At 41.4% G+C, this 25,143-nt stretch overlaps 1 protein-coding gene across 9 annotated transcripts; it reads left to right on the forward strand.

Annotated features, from left to right (window-relative positions):
* Positions 1-5: 5 nt before the first annotated feature.
* Positions 6-24,611, forward strand: si:ch73-181d5.4 (death-inducer obliterator 1). Of its 9 annotated transcripts, none has more exons than XM_049755106.1 (17): positions 20-187; positions 3,052-3,144; positions 7,927-7,984; positions 8,081-9,140; positions 9,240-9,468; positions 9,672-9,935; positions 10,015-10,180; positions 14,797-15,304; positions 15,388-15,547; positions 15,727-15,840; positions 15,928-16,083; positions 16,194-16,344; positions 16,426-17,038; positions 17,143-17,296; positions 17,379-17,468; positions 17,647-17,842; positions 17,968-24,611. In XM_049755106.1, the coding sequence occupies exons 3-17, from the start codon at positions 7,942-7,944 to the stop codon at positions 24,075-24,077; spliced, it is 10,014 nt and encodes a 3,337-aa protein (XP_049611063.1). In that variant the 5' UTR covers positions 20-187; positions 3,052-3,144; positions 7,927-7,941; the 3' UTR covers positions 24,078-24,611. The 9 variants fall into 9 exon arrangements, with proteins under 9 accessions (XP_049611062.1, XP_049611069.1, XP_049611063.1 ...); XM_049755107.2 differs by having other exon boundaries at positions 52-131; XM_049755105.1 differs by lacking the exon at positions 3,052-3,144 and having other exon boundaries at positions 6-131.
* The last annotated feature ends 532 nt before the right edge of the window (positions 24,612-25,143 follow it).

Below are 25,143 nucleotides of genomic sequence, written 5' to 3' on the forward strand. Positions count from 1 at the left end.
GGTCGCGGGAAGTCGCAGCGTCGTCTCGCGATGTCCTGAAAGTGGAACAAGGCAGAAAATGGATGCTTGTGCTAGCAAGCCAACAGGATAATTCCAAGTGTTAGTTGGATAATAGTCCACTTTTGTCGGAGGTATGCGTTCTGATTTCCACGTGGCGTCCTCGCAAAACAACACACAGCCGTTAAAGGTTAGATTTGTCTTAGTACATTAGCGCGTCCTCGCAGTTAGTCCAGCACCTAAGCTGTTAGCCAAGCTGTTCTGTAATGTCGACTGCTTTACTCGTCTGCTCAACTGCTTTTTTTTTTTTGTTGGTGGAATTTCAAAGTATTTGTGGTCAGGAACGCTCCACTTCCTTTCAAATGGTGGGAACTCGATTGTGAACACGTAACTACAATGCATTGTATTCATCATTTGGTTAATCAAATGTCTTGACGTTTCAGATAATTATTTAGTTAACGATGATTAGCTGATTTGCCATGTTGTCACCTTCAGAAGTGAAAGTAGCTACGAGCTACCAGTCTTGCGACCCCAGAAATGCTACCCACGTTAGGTGTCAATGGGAAGTATGGGCCCACAGTACACAGCCTGGACTATCTTGCATACAGATTTTAAAGAGTTAATTTGATTATGTTTCAATTTATTTGGGGAAAATCTATCTGGCGAAATTTCATGTTATTTTCTTATGGTAAACACAGCTGACATTTCAGAAATTCTCTTGTGAATGTTAATGTATCATTTTCTGGCCCTCGAAGCTCCAAATTTGCATGTTGGATAAATTATGAATATTTGGTTGATTGAACTGATATGCCTTTCCAGAGAAAAAGTAAAGCGATATCTGACATAATTAAACTTTACGATAGAAGTGACCACTCAATGAGCTAAAATCACAGAAGCCCATGTGTGTTTAACTAACGCAAATATACATAAATTATGTGTGTAAAATTTCAAAGATTGAATTACATGACACCAGCATTTTGAGGAAGGTATTTTAACAGATTTTCCAGTGAGAAATTGTTTTCCTGCGACAAATATTAAGAAAGTTATGACCGCTTAAAATCAGTGGAAATGCATTAATCGAGGTTGAGATTTTAGTTGTGACCCCACCCTGTTTTTAAAAGAATCAAAGCTTCAAACGTTTTAAACTTTTTAAAATCTTTATCCATTTATAAAAACTGCTATCCCTGAAATGCTTGCTTAACACAGACAACACATAATGATGCTAACTCTTTGTAATTGAATAGCTAATTCGGTAATTCCCATCACCATGGCAAATGATAGGTAAGTCTCAGCATAACGATTTGAAAATTCAAATGAATATTGAAATTTTTAACAGCACACAATGTGCACATGTGACGTAATATGAACATAGTGAAACACAGCAACTATGGCAAAGTAAAGTAGGCTTTTTTGGGGGGATGTCAGTTACAAATTTGGGAAATGTTGACTGACCTGTTAACCACGTGTTACTTGATCTTTCCAAAAAATTGAAAGTTGTACTTAAAACGATGACACCTGTTTGACGTCATTGTTATTGGTTCATCATTTCAAAATGCAGTTCGACACGGAAAAACGTGTTTCCGCCGTCACTCAAAATGCATGATCATGACTGTGGCTTTTTTTGACCTTTTTTTTTTAATAGCCAATCAGTGGCAAATACACACAAGCCCATGTACATGGCCACGCAAGTTGCTAGGGCCACGTGTAAATGCCAGAAGGACTGTCCAGGTTGGTCTGCAAGTCGTACGATCCAACGAGAACCTGGTTAAAACGCTGCCAGATGTACGAGTTAAAAATGATGTCTAAACAACTCGGTCCAGCCCGTGAGACGCAATACGAACCAAGAGGGCCTAACCTCCGTCCTTGCCACACAAAGTACACACTGGCCTGTACATTCAGACATCCACTCTCATCAATGATATATGTAAGAAGACTGGTTATCTTTGAAAGGAGAGAGAAAGAGTGGGCCCAATTTTTTTTTCCGGGCCTCCTACACCCAATCGTCGAGCAAAAGTCACGACCAACCTTTCCACTTACCTTCATTCCCTTTTTCTGGAACGTCATTCTTGTTAGCATGAGGTGAATGAGATGCTTTTTTTTTTGCACCCATGTGGTTGAGGACCGAAGCTGGACAGCTGTCAATTGGTTATTTATTAGTAGTTGTGCCAGTTTGTACCTTCCTAAGTGCATTGTAACTTTTGGAGGTATGCTGAGCATCAGTCGCAGGTAGGTTCAAGGATCCATTCAAGTGGAGTTTCACAACTTTCTTCTCTATCGTCCTGCTTGTTTATTATATTACATTTAGCTAAAATCACATCCTCAAAGGACAAAAGGCCTGGCTTATCTGAAGTATGACAAATTTGGACTGGATTCCATCTGTTGGGATTTTTAGACTTTTTCTTTACGAGTAAGATCACAGGACAGGCACCGTTTTGAATACTAAACGGGTAGGTAGTGGAGTGGAGGATGAAAATGAAAGTCTGACTGCTCAAAGGGAGAGTTGGCAAAAAAAAAAAAGGTCTCACTCATTCATTTGTCATACACTTGCAGATGCACTCATTTAAGGCCCTCCCGCAGCCTTATAAAAAAATAAAGCTTCAAAACACACATTTATTATTACAGGAACGCACCTTCATGAATAAGGTGTTTGCAAGATATTAGCAAGCCTGTGATGAGTGCAGGGTTCCACATTAACACGGGCCAGGTCTCACTCTTCGACTGTGCAGGGCCACTCTACGCTTCAAGTACACATTTCATAAACAAAAGTGATGAAATCAACACATTTTCACTTTTTAAAAATATATAATAGTCGATATTTTAAGTTTTGTACCCTCCCAAATATCTGTGATTTTTGTTTTGTTTTTATAACCACACTTTTTTTTATTGACAAAGAATGGCTTGAACAAGATATAAAGCCTAGAAAATGCCAAATGTTAAATGTTCAGTTGAAAAATAAAACTATACAAAAGGAATGTTTTTTTAAATAATACTGTATCAAGACACTCACTATGAAATAATCATTGAAATTTGACGTATTCTATAATGAATATGCAGGGCCAGTGCCGGTTCTACTCGAGCGACCACCCAAAAGGCTTAACTTGGACCCTGGAATGTACCCATGAGTGCTTGACTAATGAGTGACACCTCGTAAGTCACGTTTTTAATTTCTGATCGGTTGTATTTCCTCGGACGCGCTGGTTTCTTCTACAGTAAACTTTTACTATTCGTGGCCTACAGGGACTTGGCTGGCCCGCAAGTAGTGAAAATCTGCATTTACTTAATGGCCATTTATGCATGGGAATAAAAAGTCAATTGTATCTACTTTTTATCATAAGATTAAAACTCACATAATGTCAACATGAAATACTCTGAGCAAATATGAAAGCCACCAAGGTGAATTTTAATTTGTCATCACTTTGACATACAAATTGTTGAAATATTCAATTTTAAATCTCAATATGGCAAAATGTATGTCAGCAGGCTGAGATGAAAATTAGGGATGCTTGGCACCACGTTTTTTCAAAGTATGAGTTCAAATAATTACATTTTAGTACTCACCGTGACTTAGTACAGACCTTGATAATGTTGCTATGTGTTGCAATCGTGATGAAAGTTTCATTTTAGTCAAATATTGTGCAAAAACATAATACGGATAGTTAAACTTGGCATAAGCTTTCTCAAATTTAACACTTAAGAATAACAACCTTATTGACATTTTGAATGTCTGACATGTTTGCGCACATGTATTTAGTCATGAAATAATATTGGCCAGACAACTAAACTCATTCACAATTACAATTACACCATTGCCCGTGTGTACATTAAACAAAAGTCGACTTTTCCATTTCTTTAGGGGTGAGTGATTGTGAATCAATGTAGTGCGTTTCTCCCTGATGAACTTTTTTTTGTGAATAAGCTAATTTAAGCTAAATTGAGCTTTTTTGAAGGGTTTTGGATGGTGTGAGACTACCGTATTTTTGGGACTATAAGTTGCACCGGAGTACAAGTCGCACCAGCCATAAAATGCACAATAAAGGGGGAAAAACATGTATTAGTCGCACCGGAGTATAAGTCGCACTTTTGGGGGAAATTTATTTGACAAATTCCAACACCAAGAACAGACATAAACCAGCAACAACAGGCTAAATGATACGTAATGCTAACGTGACATAAACACAAACGAGGAGCTGAAAACGGGCCTGACGTAACATTAACAGTGATTCAAATAATTATAACATGAAAAACACGTTTATCAAACCATCTGTGTCATTCCAAATCATTAAATCAATCCAATTCTTCGTCCTTTGTGTAAACAACGTTGTGTGTGCGGTGCGCCGTTGACGTCGGACTCATTGTCAGTTGCAGTTCAAATTATTCCACAGGCCCATATAACTAGATATAAACTATATATCAAATAACAATAATACAAACAACAATTTTATCGAACCATCCGTGTCACTCCAAATCATTAAATCCATTGGAATCTTCATCCTTTGTGTAAACACCGGCGCTTCAAACCCCGGAAGTGTGTGCGGTGCACCGCTGACGTCAGTTGCAGTTCAACTTATTCCATAGGCCCATATAACTATAAACTATATATCAAACTATACTATAAACAACAATTTTATCAAACCATCCGTGTCACTCCAAATCATTAAATCCATCGAAATCTTTGTCCTCTGTGTCACTTAAAAAAAAACGAACACACCACCCTCCCCCCCTTTCTTTTCGGTGCCATTTTTGCTAAGCCCTTCTCAGTTGATATGAGTTACAGCCAATGGTGAATTTATCAAAGCAGGCCTAGAGCACCGTCATCCGGTTTAGTCTGAAAATAACATGTGAAGTAAATCTACTTCACAATGACAATAATGATGGTGTGAATGTGTGTGTGACGAAAAAAGAATGTTAAAAATTTCACATAAGTCGCTCCTGAGTATAAGTAGCACCCCCACCCAAACTATGAAAAAAGGTGCAACTTATACTCCAAAAAATACGGTAATTTTTACTACCTCTGCAAAAGCCACATCATGCACATGGGCACACATACACTGCCGCCATTCTGTCCCCTCACATTCACTAGCTCTTTGCCATTTTTTGACAAATTCCCCTCCACTCAGTTTTTTTTTTCAGCCCATACAATATATTCCAAGCAAGTTGATAAGAGCACTCTATAAATTTAGGTAACAACTGTTATTCAGATTTCTGCCGGACTTTTAAAGTGAGTACCGTAATTTCTGGACTATAGGCCTCACCTGATTATAAACCGCACGAGCAAAAATTAGGGGAACATTTTGGTTATTTTCATGAATAAGCCGCACCGTACTAAAAGCCGCATGTGCACACGAGTTATTTACAAAGAAAGACGATACACAGAAAGCCGTTTTAAAGTTTTAATAACATACCTTAACATTTCTTTCGAAACACTGCCTGTGACGCGGCAGTAATACCGCAGCACCACGGAAGTAACACAGCACTAATAGGGCTGGATAAAAAAACACATCGGTAAAAGTCACTGAGATGCGGTGGTAACAAAGGAGCAACACGGTAGCACAGCACTAACAGGGCTGGTTAAAAAAATATACCAGTCAAAGTCACTGAGAGCCGTCTTCATCTTCCTCCTGTGCACGGAAACCATCGAAGTCTTCCTCCTCAGTGTCCGAATGGAATAGCGTCAGATATACTTCGCCACACACTTTCTTAGTCTCTCTGTCGTTGTCGCTTTTATGCATTTCTTCTAGCATTTTCCATGATGAGGGTCTGTTCATGCTAATTTTATTCACGCACAAAGTGCCAAGTTATATTAAACTAGCGAGGTACAGGTATAGCTCCAGAGCATACGTGACCAGGAAATAGAGAAAAGGGTGACGCAACAAGATGTCACCAACAATAGGCCCCTAGTGACCAGAAGAAACTGCTACAGTGCATGTTAAGAGCCAAATCGACTGCCTTTATCTTAAAAGTGGCATCATATGCATTTCTTTTGTCCCCCAAAATGAGGGTTTGTGTATAAAAACGTCCTTTCTTCAGTAATGTCCGTCTTGATCTCGTTCTGTCTCTTCTTTGTGTCAGTTATATGGCACTATTTGCCTGGCGGATGGACATGCTATCAACACACCACTCTTCTCTCCAGTGACCGTGTCACATATCCCTCTGCCCAGCAAAGCGGTGCCGCACAACAGCGGCCCACAGCCTTTTTACGAGTGTATAAGTGATCACGAAAATCATGAAAAATCCATAGATACACCGCATCGGACGACAAGCCGCAGGGTTCAAAGCTTGAGCAAAACGTAGTGGCTTTTAGTCCGGAAATTACGGTAACTACTTCTGAAGTTCAGTCGTCTTTGAAATCTACTGCTTATGTTCACCTTATTCTAATTGTATTCAACTCAAACATGAAGTCAACAAAATACCACATTTAATTGCTCAATGAAGTCAGATGAAAAAAGAGCTTCTGCTTTGTTTTAGAAGGGACATGTTAGATAAGCACAAGTCTTATCTAAACCTCCTCCTACCTACCATATTAGATCAATATACATTCCTGCATTGCAAGTACAAAAATGAAAACTACATAAATACATACATATGGAATAAAATATAGTGCTTCTTTTTAAAATAAAGTGTTTTTACCGTCATTTGCATTCAAGCAGATGTGTTTGAGATGCGCGAAGCTGGCACCTAGATTGAAGAATATAATCAATTCCATAGCCTCGTCCGAATGAGCCCTTTTCACACTGCACTTGCTCGGTGTCAAAAGTACGCGTAACAGTGGGCTCATATCAGGAAGTGAGGTTTTTACCATTGGTTTAGACAAAATGCATCTTTCATCGCCGCAGAAGTTAACCCCGACTTTGCTCATTATGTGACGGAAGCAAGGTCAAAATTCTGGTTTCTGAAACATTACGAATAACCCGTTCGTATGCGTGAGTGAATTACTCTGATCAATCGGGGTCTCCCCATCAAGACCGCAACAGATGAATGTCATGATGCAAACTGATGTCATTTCCGCTTCTTACTTTCTACCGTCAATAAAGGGCATTGTATTCACATCTTTCACCACGCCAGAGTAATGAAGTAGTGGATTTCCTCCTCCCTGCAAAAGTGTGGTGTTGTGCTGTTGTTTTTTTTGTTGCCATCTTTGATTACCTCTGCTTGTGTTTGGTTGAAAAGACCCAAGATTTCTTGCGGGTAGAGCATTCAGAGAACACAAATGATTGCTTCCCTCAAATGAAATGTTCCATATGGGTTTACACGACCAAATTATTGGACTTACCCAGGGGTCTTATTTGGGTTTTTAGAAAAACTGAATATGAGCATGGCCTTACCCAGCCGGAATATTGGAACCGGTTTTGAAACTGGGCAAAGGGCCACATGCAGCCCGGGAGCCACAGGATGGTGAGAGCCAGTAGTAAGATAAATTACGGTTTGCTGGTCCCTGGTAAGAATAGGAGATTGATCCTATGGTGAAAAAAGCAGGTGACGCATTTGGCTTGAGCGCACTTCAAAGTCGTTGGTGGCTCGCCCTTTTCGGTTGCCTTCCCTAATGGGATACGGGGGATTAGAACCCTTCACAAATAATTCTAATTTTACTCACGTAAATTGATCAACATATGAAAATTAGCATATGGCAATTTCGATATATTGGGGCTCATTGGGTAATATTTTTTTTAATTAATATAACTCGTTGGATGGTGTGCTCAACATTTATAGGTTCACAAAGGGGGTCTATGTTATTATAATATACCGTTGCACTGATATACATAAAGATATAAAGTGCATAAGAGTTGAAACATTTTGTGTCTCTGACACACATACGCACACACACACACACGTATACACAAACAAACAATTTATAGTGTCGACTTCGAGTAGTTTCCTGCATCACTTCATTTCACTCATGTGCTAATAAGTAATATACTTTATTTTGGACAGCCTTGATTCATTCCAATGGATGTGAGTGGGAAACCAATGGACAATAATGCAGGCTCAGGTAAAGCATCTAATACTATTCTTCGTTGATTGGCCGATCCAAATGATTATGAGTTGAATAATCTGTATTTTTGGGTATTGTGGTTTATTTTTGTAGAAGAGCAGCAGAACCAATCAGGAGCTTCAGATGATAAACCGGGATTGTCCCAGCTTAGAAAATCTTGGGGTTTCAGGCGATCAACTTTAGCTCGACGTGAGTTTATGGAAGAAATTGGAGACTTAAACCACAGCCCTCCGCCTCAACGACGAGTCAGAAGCCGTCTCGCAGGGCGAACGCAAGCCTCCAAAGACAACAACGCCACCCAATCTCCTCAAGGATCTCGGACTATCTTAGAAGACCTTGATTGGTCCGCTTCGTCCTCACCTGTATCCGAGGAGACAAAACCGCCGGTAACCTCTGTGGAAGGGTGTCTCGATCCAAACATGTGGCAAGATTTCGGGTCTGCTTTTCACACCGCTTTCACACTTCTTGGTGGGGATGAAGGTTTGTCCGTGGAAAATTCTCAAGATTTGCCAGTCCCTGATATTTTGGGAGTTGGTGATGTCCCTCCTGCAGAGATTGTAGACGACACAGAGGTGTCGGAACTCAGGGGACTTGCAGACAAGGACGGAGCTACCGTTTCAGGCCAAGTGGCACAAAGGGATGTCGAGGATGTAATTTTAATCTCAAGTCAAGAAGAAGATAGCGATGACATGCCTTTGATACAAATCAAGGAGCGGCTGGACTGTAAAGGCACACAGGGAGCCAGAACCAGAGCAGGTGGAAGAGGAAAAGCTCGAGGAAGGGGGAGGGGGCGAGCAAAGGCTAAAGGCAAAGGAAGGGGCCGAGGGAGGGCTAAGGCATCGGACCTTGAGGCTACTGGGGCAGATGATGAAGACGACGATGATGTCATACTTGTTAATCCATCGGATACGCTCTCATTTCTAACGCCGAGTCCTGTTGCGCAAACAAGTACAGACTTTATTCTCATAGGCGCAGATGCCGATCAGAGTAATGACACAACTCCGGGCCAGTATAATGATGCACCAGATGAGAGGGAGGGGAAGCAGGGCGACGGCGTCATTAAAAATATTACCGAACGTTCAACCTTATCGGACGTCAAGGGTTCCGACCCCGATGCTCTGTGCCGCATCTGTCGGCAAAAACACACCAAAAGGTAACTTGTGCGTCACAGGTCTCCCGAGCAGAGTTGTTGCTCCCGCTCCAAATGATTCGTTTAACTTCCTGATTTGCCTTCATTTGGTCCCGTCTCTAGGTTCATGATCTCCTGCGACAGTTGCCAGGAGTATTTCCATGGCGACTGCGTTGGTGTCAGTGAGTCAGAAGGCGGTAAAGGGTACATTTGTACACCTTGCACGACAAAACAGCTGAGCCACCCCCAGCCCGAGTGTCACTCCCAGAAAGATCCAGAAATTTCTTCCGAGTGTTTGTCACTCAGTCCTAGTGAAGAACCAGAGGGGAAAGCGGAATTGGAGTCCCTGAAGGTTCGGCTTTAATTTGGATTCTAATTGTCACAGTGGTGAAGAAATTCCCCACTTTCCCTAATCACGTATTGCTGTTCCAGTTTCCGTGCACACACCATGGCCGTATATGTCTCATTGAATGACGATCAATTTGTAACGTGATTGTTGTATTGTTTCAAATTGTCCTATTGAAGTCCGGTCATAAGATGCCAATGTGGTTTCAGAAGACTGTAAAGTCGGAGGTGAATCAGGTTCCTGCAATAAAACCTGGAACCGAACCTGAAGGGGAGATGAAGGCAGATTGTTCTGGTCCACTATGTATCGGCCCGGGATGCTACAAGCCAGCATTGCAGGAATCTGTTTATTGCGGCACCGATTGCATCGTGCAGCATGCTACTGTCACTATGAAGTCCCTCTCTGACACTAAGGTGGGCACTCCAAGAGAGCAAGTGCAAAAAAAAGCCACACCTGTAATACCCGTTGCAAAGGTAACTCACTCAAGTCATTTTGAAATCCAAATATGGTTTCAACATAAATGTTTAACGAGAGAAAATGTCTTCCCCTTAGGCTCAAAGCACTATTAGAGTGTCTGCGAGGTTAGCGGCAAAAGCTGAAGAGTTGCTGACGGAAAGTGATGGAGCGCAGACGGAGACTCCGTCATCCATAGCCTGTGACCCCACCCTAACAGGTGTTCAGGCCTCTCCGCAACCATCCCCTAAGTTTAACACAGCGTGTATGTACCATTCGCTACTCATCATCATCACAAATCATACATACAGCAGCCTACGGCACGAGTAACACAATCATGCACACTTATTCAATATCTGTTCATTGTTTGGGGTCATTAATTCATGACAGGGGTCAGGAGTTGGTAAGTATATGACAGTTAGCTCAAATGTAGCCCAGGATGTACAGGAACACAATCTTGATTTTTTTTAATTTTATTTTTTTATTGGGGATGCCTTTGCACATTAATTTAGACATATTTTGTGAAAGTTGAAAATGAAAAGGAAAGCACAGCAGTGCTTGTTGGGATTTTATCCAGTGGGCTTTGAATGGATTCCAATTCATGTCCTAACACTGGGGAATCGTAAAAACAACATGTCAACGTGTCTCACCTGAAGAAGTATTTGCTTTTTTCCCCCAAATGACAGTGTTTATTGCTCAAGTACAAGCCATTTAGCAGCTATGTTTTATGATACCAAAGTAACACCACAGCTATAGTTTGTTGTTGTAAAATGGACATTTGACAGTTCGGCAGTCGAAATATCTACAGCTTACCGCAACGTGCTTTAAGATGGTATTTCCACATTTGGACACTTACATGTAAAGCTCGGCTTAATGTGAGGCAAGCGGTAGAATTATTTTTCAAATACAGCCGCATGCTAGAGTATCCTTCAGAAATTATTCACAGAAATGAGTCATTTGACCCCAGAATACATCAGGGGTCACCAACTGGTCCTCCACACCTTATCCAAGTTTCTCCCACCCTTGTCGGGCATCTGTTTTTTTTCTTGGTTCTGCAGCTTGCACACTGCCAACGCTGCTTCTCATCGTAAACAAGCTCACTTTCAATCACACATCATCGTAGGGTTTGTTAGGAATCCTCGAGGAGGAGGAGAGTAAAGTTGCGATCCATGTGACAATGAACGCATTTGGATTTTGGTTACTTTGCAACAGCTGACATGAAGTCGTCCTTTCTCTGCAAAGGAAGTTTATTTTCTCCACAAGATGCAAACTTTAAACATGCAGAGGATCAGTTCAGTTGGCATTCCCTTGCCGTCTTTTTTCCCCCCCTCACAGTTTTTTTACTCTACAATTCTTTGAGGCGGAATTTAGCAAGTGGTCTAATAGCTGCAAACACCCCCACCCACCCCTACCATCCTCTATAAAACACAGAAGAGCAACACAATTGACTGCAAGAAACAACAAGACTGAACAGTGTCTTGACAGCGAGCCACCGGTCACACACAAACGCAATTATCGCACATCAACTTCATCTTGACATAACAGACCACCCATCTATCTCCAAGGTACAGAAAACCAGAAACACAACAAAACACACTATACAGTGGATTGGCCCATTTGATGCGTACATCCACTTAAAGCAAGAAACTGCCACCAAATCTTTTACGATCTCCTGGAACAGTCAAAATGAAATAATTACATCACAGATCACATTTTAAGGAAAACCTGGAATCAATCATCAGTCACATCTTTGCACATCATGCTGCTGGTGCCTTTTGAGGACACAGTTGGGTTCCCAACTGAGCTCTTGGTTGGCCGAGGGCTCCTCTGTGGGTGCAGGCCACAGATTTGAACAAGTGCCTGTTGGGATCAAGGTCAAGCGAGACGTACATTCTTAAAAACGCAATGTCACCACTACACACGCTGACTTGCTGCACATGGGAAGTGCAACACTAACAAACATGACTGTTCTCGAGACATGGCTTGCGAATTTGGTCCTTATTTGTTTTTTTTCACATACTCTCCATGTGTACCAGGTCTTCTGGTGCTTGGCTAAAATGCCTCCTCGCACTACACACTTAAGATCACAAACATTGCCTGTCCCTATAAAGAAAAAAAAGACAACCACACATCACTATTATGATCAAAGGAACCCTTTATTGATGAAATGATTGTTTTATAGGGAAGATGTCATAGATCAGTTGAGCGGCAGAGTGACATAATGGTTTGCACGTCTGCCTCAAAGGTGACAGGTTTCAAGGTTCGAATCTCACCTCCGGTATTCCTTCTATGCCCCTTGCATGTTCGTCCCGTACCAGCATGTTTATTCTCCCGGTTCCCTTGCTTCTCTCCATGTTCCCCAAAACGTACATGTCCTGTTAACGGAGGACTTAAAGTTCCCCATAGATTGTGAGTTTAAATTGTCTTGGTGTTCCCTGTGATCGGACAGGCTCGGGAGTACTTCACAGACGCGCACACGCATACCTATGCACGCATGTACGTACATACATAGTCCACATACACAAATAATGAACATAGACATGAATACATAAAGAAAATGAACCAATTAAAATGAGGCATTGCGTTTGAATGCGGTTCAACACCATTATTTTAAACAGTTACATGAAACTTGACAAAAAAACAGTATATCTTTAATATTTGTTTGCACAACTCAGTTCCTCCCTAGGTCAAGGCTCATGGAAGACCACTTCAGAATAGTCCAATGTTTTGCTCATGGCCATTCAAAAGTAATTTTAGCTGTGTGTTTGAAATCATTATCCTGTTGCAAGATTCATGACCTGTCACTGAACACGTTTTCTGACATCGGGCAGCACGTTTCTGTTGAAAATATCTTGATAGTTTTGGGAGTTCATTATGCAGATTCAAGGCACCCTGTGCCATATGTAGCAGCCTTCACATGTCACCGTCATGACTAATCGTTTCTTGGTAAGCTTCATTTTTCCGTCTGTGGACATAGTCAAAGTCCATAGGACATTTGCCCAGAATCTTTGTGGCTTGTCATCATGCTATTTGGAAAGTTCCACTTTCTACTTTTATTCTCTGGTCCATATATATACACGATGCCACCCAACAGCATAGTGACTGACCGTCACCCTTTTAAATAGGCCGACTAACAGATCACAAGTTTGTAGACACCTGCATTGCTATTTAGAAGACACATCATGAACATGTCAAATGGTCAAATTGATTTTATCCTTCTGTTAAACCATAATTCAAAACCAATGTTTTTTTATTTTATTTTAATCCCATTTACACATTGTTTTTATTATTTTGTTTTAACCTCTGTGCGTTTTAATTTCGTTAAAAGAGGGGTACCAACAATTTTCTTCAAATGTGTACATGCACACGCACGCGCACACACGCGCACGTACCCCCCCCCCCCCCTCCCACACACACACGCGCACATTCTGAGTGCATAAAATCGCATACAATGCTTTTGTATAAAACAATTGAAATCTTGGCATATGAAATGTATTTATAGTCATTGCATCTAATATCGTTTCAATGAAATGGCTTAAAAATGACTCGAGCAAAAATATAACTGTTACGTGATCGCCCTCTAGTGGACATAAATATTACGCAACCTTCGATGACATCGGATATGTATAGTTGATTTACAAAACATACGTTGTCTGTTATCTACAGTTTAGAAGGTCTTCTGCCCAAAATGGTAGTACTAAAATATAATCATCCATGAAATTTAAAATTTTACCAAATATAAGATAGCATTTTATAAGTTGCATTCTGGGAGAAAGGCTGTTTTTGAATGTTGTGCCTCAGTAATTTCTTAACTGTCAGGAAAGCACAGACTGCTGGCTCAACTTTGTGTTTGGAAAAGGTGAACTGAGTGTTTTTTTGGCTACAGAGCAGTTTACACTCTGCCGGGCTTCGATGAGGTCTTGATCCAGATGCCCAATTTGCTGTGTTATTTTTAACAAATTTGTAAATTCAGTATTAACAAAACCAGACATTTAAAGTGAGCAAAGTCATTTTGTTAGATATCAGGTCATTTTCAACAGATTATAAATACTATTTAAGTATTCTGAGAGTAGGCCTTTTCATTCTTAGCTCTTTTGCTTTCCTATACGGCTGAGGTTTCCATTATTGCGTATGATCAATCAGATACTATGATATTCATCAGTCTATGATTAAATGATCTCAGCTTCCCTTATTGAGTTTGTACAGGTATAGCATTAAGATGTGGCACTATGCCATGAGAAATAGCAAACTTCTAGATTCTGCTTTGTTGTAATCTAAAATCTCCACTTTTCTGCAATGATGTGGTTTCTTACTCCCGCTGAGATTTTTTTTAAGAAATCACACTAATTGCTTTCTCGCACCACACACCATTCCAAGTCATTAATACGTATGTTATATTTTAATATTATTCAAGGGTTAAATTGACGTCACCAATTAATCTCAGTTTACTTGCATCTCTGATTCAAAATATAGCAAATTCTTTTTGACCACTTTTATTGTAATATCGTTAATGTTGAAAGGCCACAGACACGCTTCCAGACATACACACACCGAAGTAATTATTGTCAAGATGGCATTTGGACCTCATGAGGAACAGATGCTCCAGCAACCCATCTATCCATGATCTGAACTGCTTGTCCTACCCAAGAGCTTTACTTTAGAACAGTGGTGGCCAGTTGTTGATTTTTCAGTCTGCCATATGAGCAATTAAGCTGTCAGAGCTGTCAGCTCAGCAACAGCCGAGCTTAATGCTGCTCACTAATTGTTTTCGCTGACACTTGTTGAACTCGGTGTGGCTCAGACTTGTTGCTCAGTACGGAATGTCTCTGTTGCCATCAAGCAATGATACTCACACAATGTCATGTTTTTCCCACCCGACAGCTTCAAAAGAATGTAAACAAAAAGACACTGAAACTCCCCCAAAACAACTTTCAAAGGACCCCTCCACAGACACATGGCCCTCACTTCAACCTGTGTCGGAACCAGTTGTACCACAGAGTACCCCTCATAACAGCACGATGGAGTCCACAAAAAGATACACTTCAGTTGAAAGAACTGAAGAATCAGATCCCGCTGTACCTCCCAAAAGAACAAAATCCGCTCCAAATCCGGCCTCAGAATCTTCAACCACATCTGAACACAATTCGACGGGGAGTGTTTTGAACTCTTTGGCAACATATATAATACCAAAGAAGCAATCCGGACTTCAGCCGTCATCGAGCCAGACGGTAACCTCTTGCCAAAAGCCTTCAGCCCCGACCCTGCTGAACGAGACCCGAAATCTGCCCGTGCCACCTGCACCAAGTGCGCCGCCCTCCAGACCATCTCTTCCTAATAACCAGGTCAGACAGAGCATCCAGCGCTCCCTCACAGGCATTCTGTCCAAAAGGTAAGTATATTCAGCAAAACCAAAATCGACAGGAAAGGTCACAATTGGTACATAACATATCGACTCGCTCTTTGTTTGTCAAGGGTTTGTGACTGTGAGGAACTGACGATGTCTGAAAGTGATGCTGTCAAGCTCGTTGCAAGCATTGAGATGGAGATGTTCGACATATTTCGCAATACAGACAGCAAGTACATGAATAAGTACAGAACAATTATGTTCAACTTGAAAGATCCCAAAAATAAGGTTTGCTCGGTTATTAAGTTGATTCATTTTGTATTCATTCATTTATTTTTTTTATTATCTAAATGGTAGACGCTGTATATAGAGTAATACTTGTTTATTTATTTATTGATTGATTGATTGATTATCTAGATTGTAGATGCCGTATGTTAGAATGATGAGTCACTTGTTTTTTTCTCTAGGGCTTGTTGTATCGAGTTGTGCAAGGAGACATCAGTCCTTTCAGACTAGTCAGGATGAGTCAAAAGGACATGCAGGGTACCAAGGCCCCAGACAATGTAAAGGACACATCACAGGTAAATCCCATATCTGCTGCCAAAGAAAAATAATAGTGCAAATGAATAGTTTCCCCCTGTGATAAATAAAATCCTGTTTGTTTGTAGGTTAAAGATGAAGCTGCCAAAGCATCCGGTTCGTTGCTGCAGCCTGAAGCTGTGAAGGTTGATCTTTCCTCTTTAAACATCCCTAAACCCGAAGCTGTGAAGGTTGATCTCCCTTGTTTAAACATCACAAAAACTGAGAAAAGACCAGTAAGCAATGTGAGCATTTATCTTATTTCAAAGATGATGTTTCGACATAATTATTGTTAAAATGACATTTCAGTAATGTGATTGACTTCCTGTGTTGAACTTTTTCACCCTGCAAACAGAAGAAAAGTCTTCCTACTCACATTCTCAAGAGCAAAACAAGTGAGCCAACCAAAGGGAGCGCATTGCCAGATGTTCTTACCTGTATGCTTAAAGACACTACCTCAGAACACAAGGCTCACCTGTTTGACCTCAAATGCAAGATCTGTACAGGTGAATTCAACAAATCTGTTCTAAGTACATCCTCCCATTCTTACTTATCTTCAATATTTTGTTGCTTTCTTTGTTTCAAAGGACAAATAGGGGAAGACGAAACCCCAACCAAAAAGACAAAAGTGTCTGAATCAAGCACTAAACATTTTTCACGGTGGAGAAAGTCTACAGGAGACGACTCCCCTCTACGAGCACCACCTGACTCACCCGACAGACCGGATTTTGATTATTCATCGTCCCCTATGTTCGACCCATCTTCCCGTCTTGTTATTGACACAAGCGACTTTGCTGCGGTTGAATCTCCTGCCTCTCCCATTATGGATTCTCCAGCCTCTCCCACTTTAGAGTCACCTGCTTCCCCTGTCATGGAGTCCCCTTCTTCCCCAGATAGTTCTAAAACTTCATCAAAAAGATCATACACGCCCGTTGTGATTCCGGCCGTCTCCACAGTGACAATTACGAGGCGTGACCCCCGCACTGCGGCCAATAGAAACGCTGCTTCTTCGTGTAGCGTCTCTGGTCCTACAAATACATTGAAGAACCAGTCAGCACTTTATAATTCTCTTAGAGAGGATAGCTCTGCTTCATCATTTGTACCTAAATTACCCGTTCCACCAACAAAACCATTACCCAAATCTATCCTAATGAAGCCGTCCTCTTCGGCTGATCCCCGACTCTATGGCATGTCCTCAAGGTAGAAACATCCGCTTATGATGTAATCATATTTGTTATGCGTTGTAAAATTGTGTGAAATGGCGAGATGTGAGTATGGATTCGTTTTGTTGGATTGTTTTCCAGAAATGTCATCTCTCAATCTCCAAGCAGTGGTGAAACATCACAGTTCCTGGCCAAACAAGAAGTAATGTGGAAAGGCTTCCTCAACATGATGACTGTATCTAAGTTTGCTACCAAGTGCTATTTGGTTTCAGGATCTGCCGAAACACTGAAATTGGTAATATTTTGAAAAGGTTTTATCCTGTCAGCTCTGTCATTGTTTGTCACTAAACTTTAAACACATTTCTTTTTACCTGTAGGAACTACCCGATAGCATTGAAATTGGTGGACGAATCATGCCTCAAACAGTGTGGGAATATGTTGCCAAGCTCAAGACCAACATTTCAAAGGCAAGCATCATAGACACTCAACCCCAATATTACTGAAGCAATGATCTTGTTCCTTCATTTTAGCTGTAGATGAAAAAATGCTGATATTTTTCTATTTACCGTGATTACTGTATTAGTCATTTGTCTTATGCAACATTATTTACATGAAACATTTGTCTGGGTTGTTTTTGTGTGTTAGGAGTTATGCGTGATCCGTTTCCATCCTGCTACAGAAGAAGAAGAGGTGGCATATGTCTCACTCTTTTCGTACTTCAGCAGCCGAGGGCGTTTTGGTGTAGTTTCTAACAACAGCCGTTCCATCAAGGATGTCTACATTGTACCACTTAGTGGAAAGGAATCCGTTCCATCCATTCTGCAACCCCTTGAAGGACCAGGTGTGATATTGCTCAAGACGTGATATAAATCTAGACACTTTTTCTCACGACAGTCTTTTCTTTATCTTAACTAGCAAGATATTGTTTGCATGGTTGTTTAATGTTTACGTACTGTTTCTTTACAGGACTTGAAAAGAACCGGCCCAATCTTCTTCTTGGTTTGGTAATTATTCAAAAAGCAAAACGTTTCGGAAGTGCACTTCAGGAAATAGAAGAAAAGAAAACAAAAGTTCTCCCTAAAGACCTTATGTGGATCCCAAAACCTCCAGTCCTCTACGGTTCTGACAAATTGGAGGTTTTCCAACCCTATGATCCTGAGACCCCTGGAAGCACAACCCCACCTGACTCGCCTCCTTGTCCTGGGTCTACCTCGAATTTTTCTTCCAATGCAGAAGGACGCCCATCACATCTGACCCCTTTTAAATCAAACCACACCGTTTCTACCAAAGCTCTTGCTGCATCCACCCAATCCGCATCCAGTAGCATCTCTGATACAAACGTTAAAGCCTCCAATGTTAAACCACGATCAACTATCTCGGGTGCATTCTTTAAAGATAAGAAAACTCCTGACATGGTTTCTAATGAGGAACGTTGTACTACTAACATGTCAACGATGAGCGCGAAGATAACTGTGTTTTCTGGCTCAATGATGGATCCAATTGTTCAACAGTATGGACAGAAATCTAAAGTCAAAGATATTCAAATGGAAGACAAATTTGATCGCCCTTATGACCCAGAAGAGGAATATGATCCAGCACGAGGATATAAAACTGTTTCTTCACAGAGCAAAGGAAAAAGTAATTCGGAAGAGCCTCCATTAACAAGTGCTGTGGATGATGATGTGGCCTATGATCCAGAGGATGAGACTATTTTTCAAGATGTCCAATGTGAGGCAAAGAAGACAAATCAAACTAAAATGTCAAACCCTCCATCGTCAGTTGCAATTCCCGCAACGGTTGAAACACCGTCTTTAGCCAAAACTCCACCCCAAACTTCGTCTCTCACTTCCGTTCCACAGAACCTTCCCATAGGTACGGTAGTCGTCTCAGCTGCTACACTGACTGAGCAGCAGCGAATGCTTGAGGAACTTAATAAACAGATTGAAGAGCAAAAGCGGCAGTTAAAGGAACAGGAAGAGGCACTTCGTCAACAAAGAGAGGCTGTTGGTATGTTTATGGCACAATTTTCTGCTAGTGATTCCATGAAGTCTTCTCCCTCCAAGACTCTGCCTCTCAGTCAAGTCGCATCCCTTCAAAGTGGTACGATCCACTCAGAGTCCAAACATTCAGAATCAAAAGATTCAAAGCCGGAAGAAGCCAGCAGTCTCACAGAGCCTGCCGCTCTTCCCGGCAAGGAGTCACAAACTGATGGGCAGAAAGACAAAAAAGCCATTTCTTGTTCAAATATTACACCAGTTACAGAACAAGCTGAAGTATCAGACAATGGAAACGAAAATGACAAATCTTCTTCTGCCGGTGAGATTGAAGATTCTGATGTACCTTATGATCCAGAAGATGACCTTTTCAATGAAATCCAAGAGGATGTGTTTCAAGGAGGCACAGCAAATTTTCAGGATTCCTTTTTACCCCAAAACTACACAATTTCACATCACAGCAGAAGGCATAGGTCATCACCAAAGAGACGAAGACATCGTGAAAGAGGCCGCTGCAGAAGTCCATCGAGCCAACGTTCTGTTTCACGTTCCAGGAAACACAGAGGAAAAGATAGACACAAAAAAAGTGAAAGGGATAGGTCAAAGCATAGAAGAGACCACTCTGAACGGCAGGTGCGTCACCGTAAATCGCACAGTACTCGGCACCATTCCCATGATCGTAGGAGGTCAACGTCCTCTCCCATGGAAAATGATTTGATTCCACAAGCACCTGAAGAGTTCAGGGTATCCCCTAGTCCCACTGAGAAACAAATGCATGTCCCTTTAAAATGTCAGTTGAACCCAGATGCTGGACAACTTGAACATACAAGGGCATTGAATACCCCACTTTCTATGAAAAATAATCATAATTTAAAATCCAATAGGTCTGAAGACTTTTCACAAGAAAATGTACCCAATTTAAAAGTTGAAACATCACAACAAGCAACATCCAATGATCCTTTACAAAACAAGGCCAGTGGGCTTGAGAATGCGGTTAATGTTTCGTCTCCACAGGTGAATAAACAGCCAGTAACAAGTGGAGATAAATTTGAAAGTTCGATTCCTCTCAGAGAAATTGACCCTCCCATTCGGGATTCCCCTGAGAGCCCTGATCCCGATCCACGGTTTGTGGAACCAAGTGTTGTAGATAATAATCCCTCAGCTGAATCTCACAAAGTCATATCTTGCCAGACACAAATCAATAACCTGACACCAACAGTGGAAGCAGCAAAAGATTGCCAGCTTTCTGTAAACGAAGCAACTTTGGTGAACAAACAACATTTTGAAGGTACATCAAATGTTAAGAACATTATTTTGAGAGCGCTTAATATATGGGGTTCAGATTCAAATATGACAAAGACAGAGAGCAAGGGTCAAAAGTATTCCGAAATATTGAGTCAAGGGGGTGGACCTTCAGATACAACTGTGGAAATAAGCACAAGTTCAGGCCCAGAAATAAGCCGAGTTCTAAAATGTCCAAGACCGGGTAGTCATCCAGTGCAAGATCCTGAAGTTCCTAGTCTAAAAGTAGATCCGCCAGAACAACCAGCATGCAAGGCAGGTGTCATGAATATTGGGGGTTCTCAAAATCAAGACAGGATTTCAGATTTGACAATAAAAGGTAGTAACCCCGGTATCAAAAGTAAGACTTTGCTTCAGGATTTTCAGAAACTTGGCAGAGATGTAAATATACGACATCAAGAAAGTACTTTAATGTCGAATTCATCCACGTGTTCTGACGACAGATACCTGCAGACAACATCTACATTATTGTCAGATGAAAAGCTAAGCATTGAAAAATGCTTGAAAGGAGACAAAGACATATCCATGCATAGACCGGGACTAACTATAAATTATGGAAATGTTCAGTCCAGCATTTCCTCTACGGGACAAGACGTTCGATCTGCACACCATTTCAAAGAAACACAGTATGATATTAGAATTGAAAGGAGTGTGCGCAGTCTTGACATGACAATACTAGAAAACCGACACGGTATTAGACAGCAAAATATTGGAGAAATATGTTCGTTAGGGCCTGGTCAAGGTTTTAGTCGTGGAGTTGACTCACATGTTTCAGACAGAGGCATTAGAGAAAGACTTACAAGGAGCAATGATGTAAACGTTAAAGGAAATAACAAACATGACCAATGTCCTAAGAGAACTAATGAAAATAATGCTCAGCAAAACCAATATGCGATTTCTAATATTCAAAAAGCAAATTGGAGGGCTCAAAGAACCGGTATGGGAGTTAACAGCAGTCAAAGTATAGAACAGTTTGAGTGCAAGACAATTGATTGGAATTGTCCAAGTGGAGATTCATTAGGAAAAGGGCAACATGGACCAGATGAAAGCAAAGTCCATCAGCCTGGCTGGAGAGCTACGGCAATGGAAAACCAAGGTCTTGAAAAAGGAGTCAGTATTGGTGTAGACCCTCGTAAACCACAGGTTGAAGTAGGAGTGCCAAATGTTGGGCCGACAAAGCACGATAGCAGAGGACCCGGTGGTTCACGTGGCACTGGACCTAGGGAAGGGAAAATTCATCCTAAAAAAGAAGTTGCAGTATCTGACAGGAGAGAACTGGGTGGTCCAGATTTCACCAGACCACGGGGTGATGTCAGAGGACCCAATATGTGTGACTGGAATGATCCCGAGAGGTTATGCACTGACACAAGAATTCCTTTACATGATAGAAGAGGACCAGGTGGTAGCAATTTCAGATCACAAGAAATAAACATTGAAAATCCAGCTATGGCTGATAGTGTTCTTAGTGGAAGAAAACCTGATATGGAATTTCAACGGATCGGCACAGAAGGACTTGCAGGCTCACATTTCAGTGGGCCAGGGAATGAAAGGAGGAGGGAATTGCCAATCAACTGTTCTGCCATTGACAGAAACAGATCTGAATGTTCTAATTCTAGGGCGATAGAGCCTGGCAGAGGAGAAATGGGATTGCCAAGAAATAATCAGCGAGGGCGCGCATTTAAAAGAAGTTCAATAGATGGTCATGTGCCTTCTACTCCTTGGGGAGATCGACACGTTGATGAGTTAGGCCTTGATCGGCTCGAACCTAGTAGACCAACTTGGGACGCTCAATCAGAAAGAGGGAATCCAAATAGGGAGGTAGTCTTGCATGACTGGAGAGAACCAGATATTAGGGGACCAGGACCTGAAAGAAATCATCCAGGGCCTGATAACAGAAGACATCAACCATTTATGGAACATAGAATGGCTGAAGGAGGAGCTGAAAGAAATCATCCAGGGCCTGATAACAGAAGAAATCTACCATTTATGGAACATAAAATGGCTGAAGGAGGACCAGAAAGAAATCATCCGGGGCCTGATATCAGAAGCCAGCAACCATTTATGGAACATAGAATGCCAGAAGCAAGAATTCCCAACAGACCAGGGGATGAACATTTGGGTCCAAACACCGATTTCCCCGGGTCTGATAGGAGACATCCCGATAGGCAAGAAATGAGGTACGGCAGTGTTTTTTCTGATAGAGAACCTGGCCCGGATAAAATGTTTCCCCAAATGAGGGGCCCAGAGTGCAACAGGAGAAGTCCACCTTTCAGAGATGATTTGGAGTATGAGAGGGAAGGTCAAGATTTCAGAGGGCCAGTATGCGAAATTAGAGATCTACACATTGAAGGCTTGGGGCCTGACAGACGAGAACCAGAAGACAGTGACTTCCAAATGATGAATTTTGAGAGAGATCAAAGGGGACCAGGTCCCAATTGGAGAGAAAATGGACCATCGTTCATGGGACCAGGAAACAGGCATAACGACAGATCAGGTCGAGATGGTAGGCAAGATCAAAGGCATAGAAGGAAATGTGAGTTCGAAAATAGTCATCAAGCCAAATGGAAAGCAGCAGATTACAGATACCCAGCACCAGATCGTAGAGGCGCAGACGCTGAAAAACACTGGCCAGATGAACGGGAAACACATTTTGAAAATGATTGGGACCATCATGATGACAGGTATCCTCAACCTTTTCCAGAGCGTAATGATGATTTTGAATCTAATACCGAGGGGCCTTTTAACGCTCACAGGGGCCCTATGATGAGAGAGCCAGAGCACATACCAGATCAGACACCTATGCTTCCTGGGCCTAGAAGATCTTGTGAAGATGATTGGGGTGGTCCTGGGTTTAGGAATCCAACGCCTTTCCAAGATAACGATGATATGATGTGTGCTAGACCTGACAGATTGGGACCTGGAAATGACTTTAGAGAGTCTGGTAGAGGGGTTGCTGAGCCAAGATGGGGATCAGAAAACATGGACTGCAGACAACCAAGCAATGAAAGGAGAGTTCCAGGCATTGGTTCAGATCGTTTCGGTTTTCAAGAGGCTGACAGGCAGTCACGAAGACCAAGAGGTCCAAGCATGGAACGGCCATGGCCTGAACATGCTAAAAACAATTCATTCCAAAACAGAAGAGAAGTTGAGATGCAAGACAGCTACGAGCAAAGAGGAATGGGAGACGCAGATGGTCGATACAATGAAAATCCATATGATGAAAGGGTTGGTGATGCTAGAAATTTACATCCGAGAGCAATAGAAAGCAAGAGGGACGATTTAGTGATTAATTGCCCTTTACCAGATCACCAAGGATCTGAATCTGATTTTATGATGCAAGACTCTGACATGAGAAGATTTACTCATAACAAAATGGATATGAGGGGGGCACCTGACAATCCAAGACTGGGACACAGACCGGGTGGGTGGGATACAGACACTGAAGTCCCGATGTGGACTCGAAGAGGCGAGGACACGAGAGGCCCGATTTTTGACTCGAGGGAACCCGATTCTAACATAAGGAACTCAAGACCGTACAAGAGAGGATTAGGCATCCGAGGTAGGGGTCTAAGACCTAAGTATCAAGCCGTCCGTGGTCCTCAAAGGGATAATTGGGGTAGTTCAGAAAATCCACGAAGTCAAGCGGAAATAAAAACTCCAAAGCCTCGGACTGGCTTGCTGCCCACTCCAATTGTAAGCCGCTTAGGCTTGGCAAATCACAAAATGAACAATCCTAACATGTTGGGCATAAAACAAAAACAAAATAGGCCACCTCTTTAACAGGTCGTGGAGTAGAGGTGGATTATTTCGGCAAGAAAAACAAAAGCTCAAAAAGCTCTTGCTGAAAATGGCAGAGATAAGCGTAACAAAAGTGACAAATCGGAAGCTAATAATTTGCGTCCAAAAATTCAAGAATAATCATAGTATTGGTTAATGCTTATACAGACAAAATTGTTTTTGTAATTCTGTCAACCAGAACGATATATAAGTGGGAAGAGTTCATACCTTAATGAACATTTAACAAGCTCTAAATGCAAAATCAATATGGTGACCACAGAGTGAAATCTCACCAGGTTTTTCTGTTAATATTTGTCTTGCTTGTTTCAGTTGTAAAATTATTGAAGACCATTGATGATTCTCTTTAATTGGGACAAAATGGGTCTAATCCACTTGTAAAGTCAGATGATGGAGCATTTTCATGAAGATTTAACAAATGTTTGTACATAATTGTATATGTTTAGTTTATAGTGTATATGTTGCTTCAGTTGATGACCCTTTTACAACAAAAAACAATAAAAATGGACCCGCTTTTTATCTTGGCTTTTGAATCTTTTTATTGTATATGTATATATTTTTGCCCTGTGGTCCTCCTGCGTGGAGTTTGCGCGCCCTTTATTGTCCATTGTTGAGAGCTTAATTGTTTTCTCTATTTCTCTGTCCTGTCTCCTCTCACCCCAAATTAATTAATGGGAAAAAGTGATATTGAAAATGGAAATATATATATTTTTTTATCCTACATCTATCGAATATTCTAAACATTAAACACAACCTGCTAAATACTCTACAGGAATAGAATAAATCTTTGTTATTGACAAATTGGTACGGCAAAACACCCAAAATCCCAATTTCAATGGAGTAACGTAATGTAAAAAATAGACAGAATACAAAGATTTCCATTATACAACCTATTGTTCTATTTTTCTTTCTCAAAACTATTGTTTAATTTTTAATTTGATGCCTGCAACACATTCCAGAAAAGCTTGGCTGGGGCAATAAAAGCCTCTGAGTTGAGTTCTGCAGGGACAGTGTCCCAATTTGGCTTGACCCCGATATGTGTGTGTTGTCA

The sequence above is a fragment of the Syngnathus scovelli genome, chromosome 2, assembly GCF_024217435.2.
Source record: "Syngnathus scovelli strain Florida chromosome 2, RoL_Ssco_1.2, whole genome shotgun sequence".
NCBI classification, from domain to species: Eukaryota; Metazoa; Chordata; class Actinopteri; order Syngnathiformes; family Syngnathidae; genus Syngnathus; species Syngnathus scovelli.

Excerpts from the sequence above, each read along its gene's own strand:
- si:ch73-181d5.4 (XM_049755105.1), top strand. The coding sequence starts at position 7,942 with ATGGATGTGAGTGGGAAACCAATGGACAATAATGCAGGCTCAG. Across the intron at positions 9,141-9,239 it reads CGGCAAAAACACACCAAAAG|GTTCATGATCTCCTGCGACA; the intron begins GTAACTTGTGCG and ends TCCCGTCTCTAG. Across the intron at positions 15,548-15,726 it reads TGAAAGATCCCAAAAATAAG|GGCTTGTTGTATCGAGTTGT; the intron begins GTTTGCTCGGTT and ends TTTTTTCTCTAG.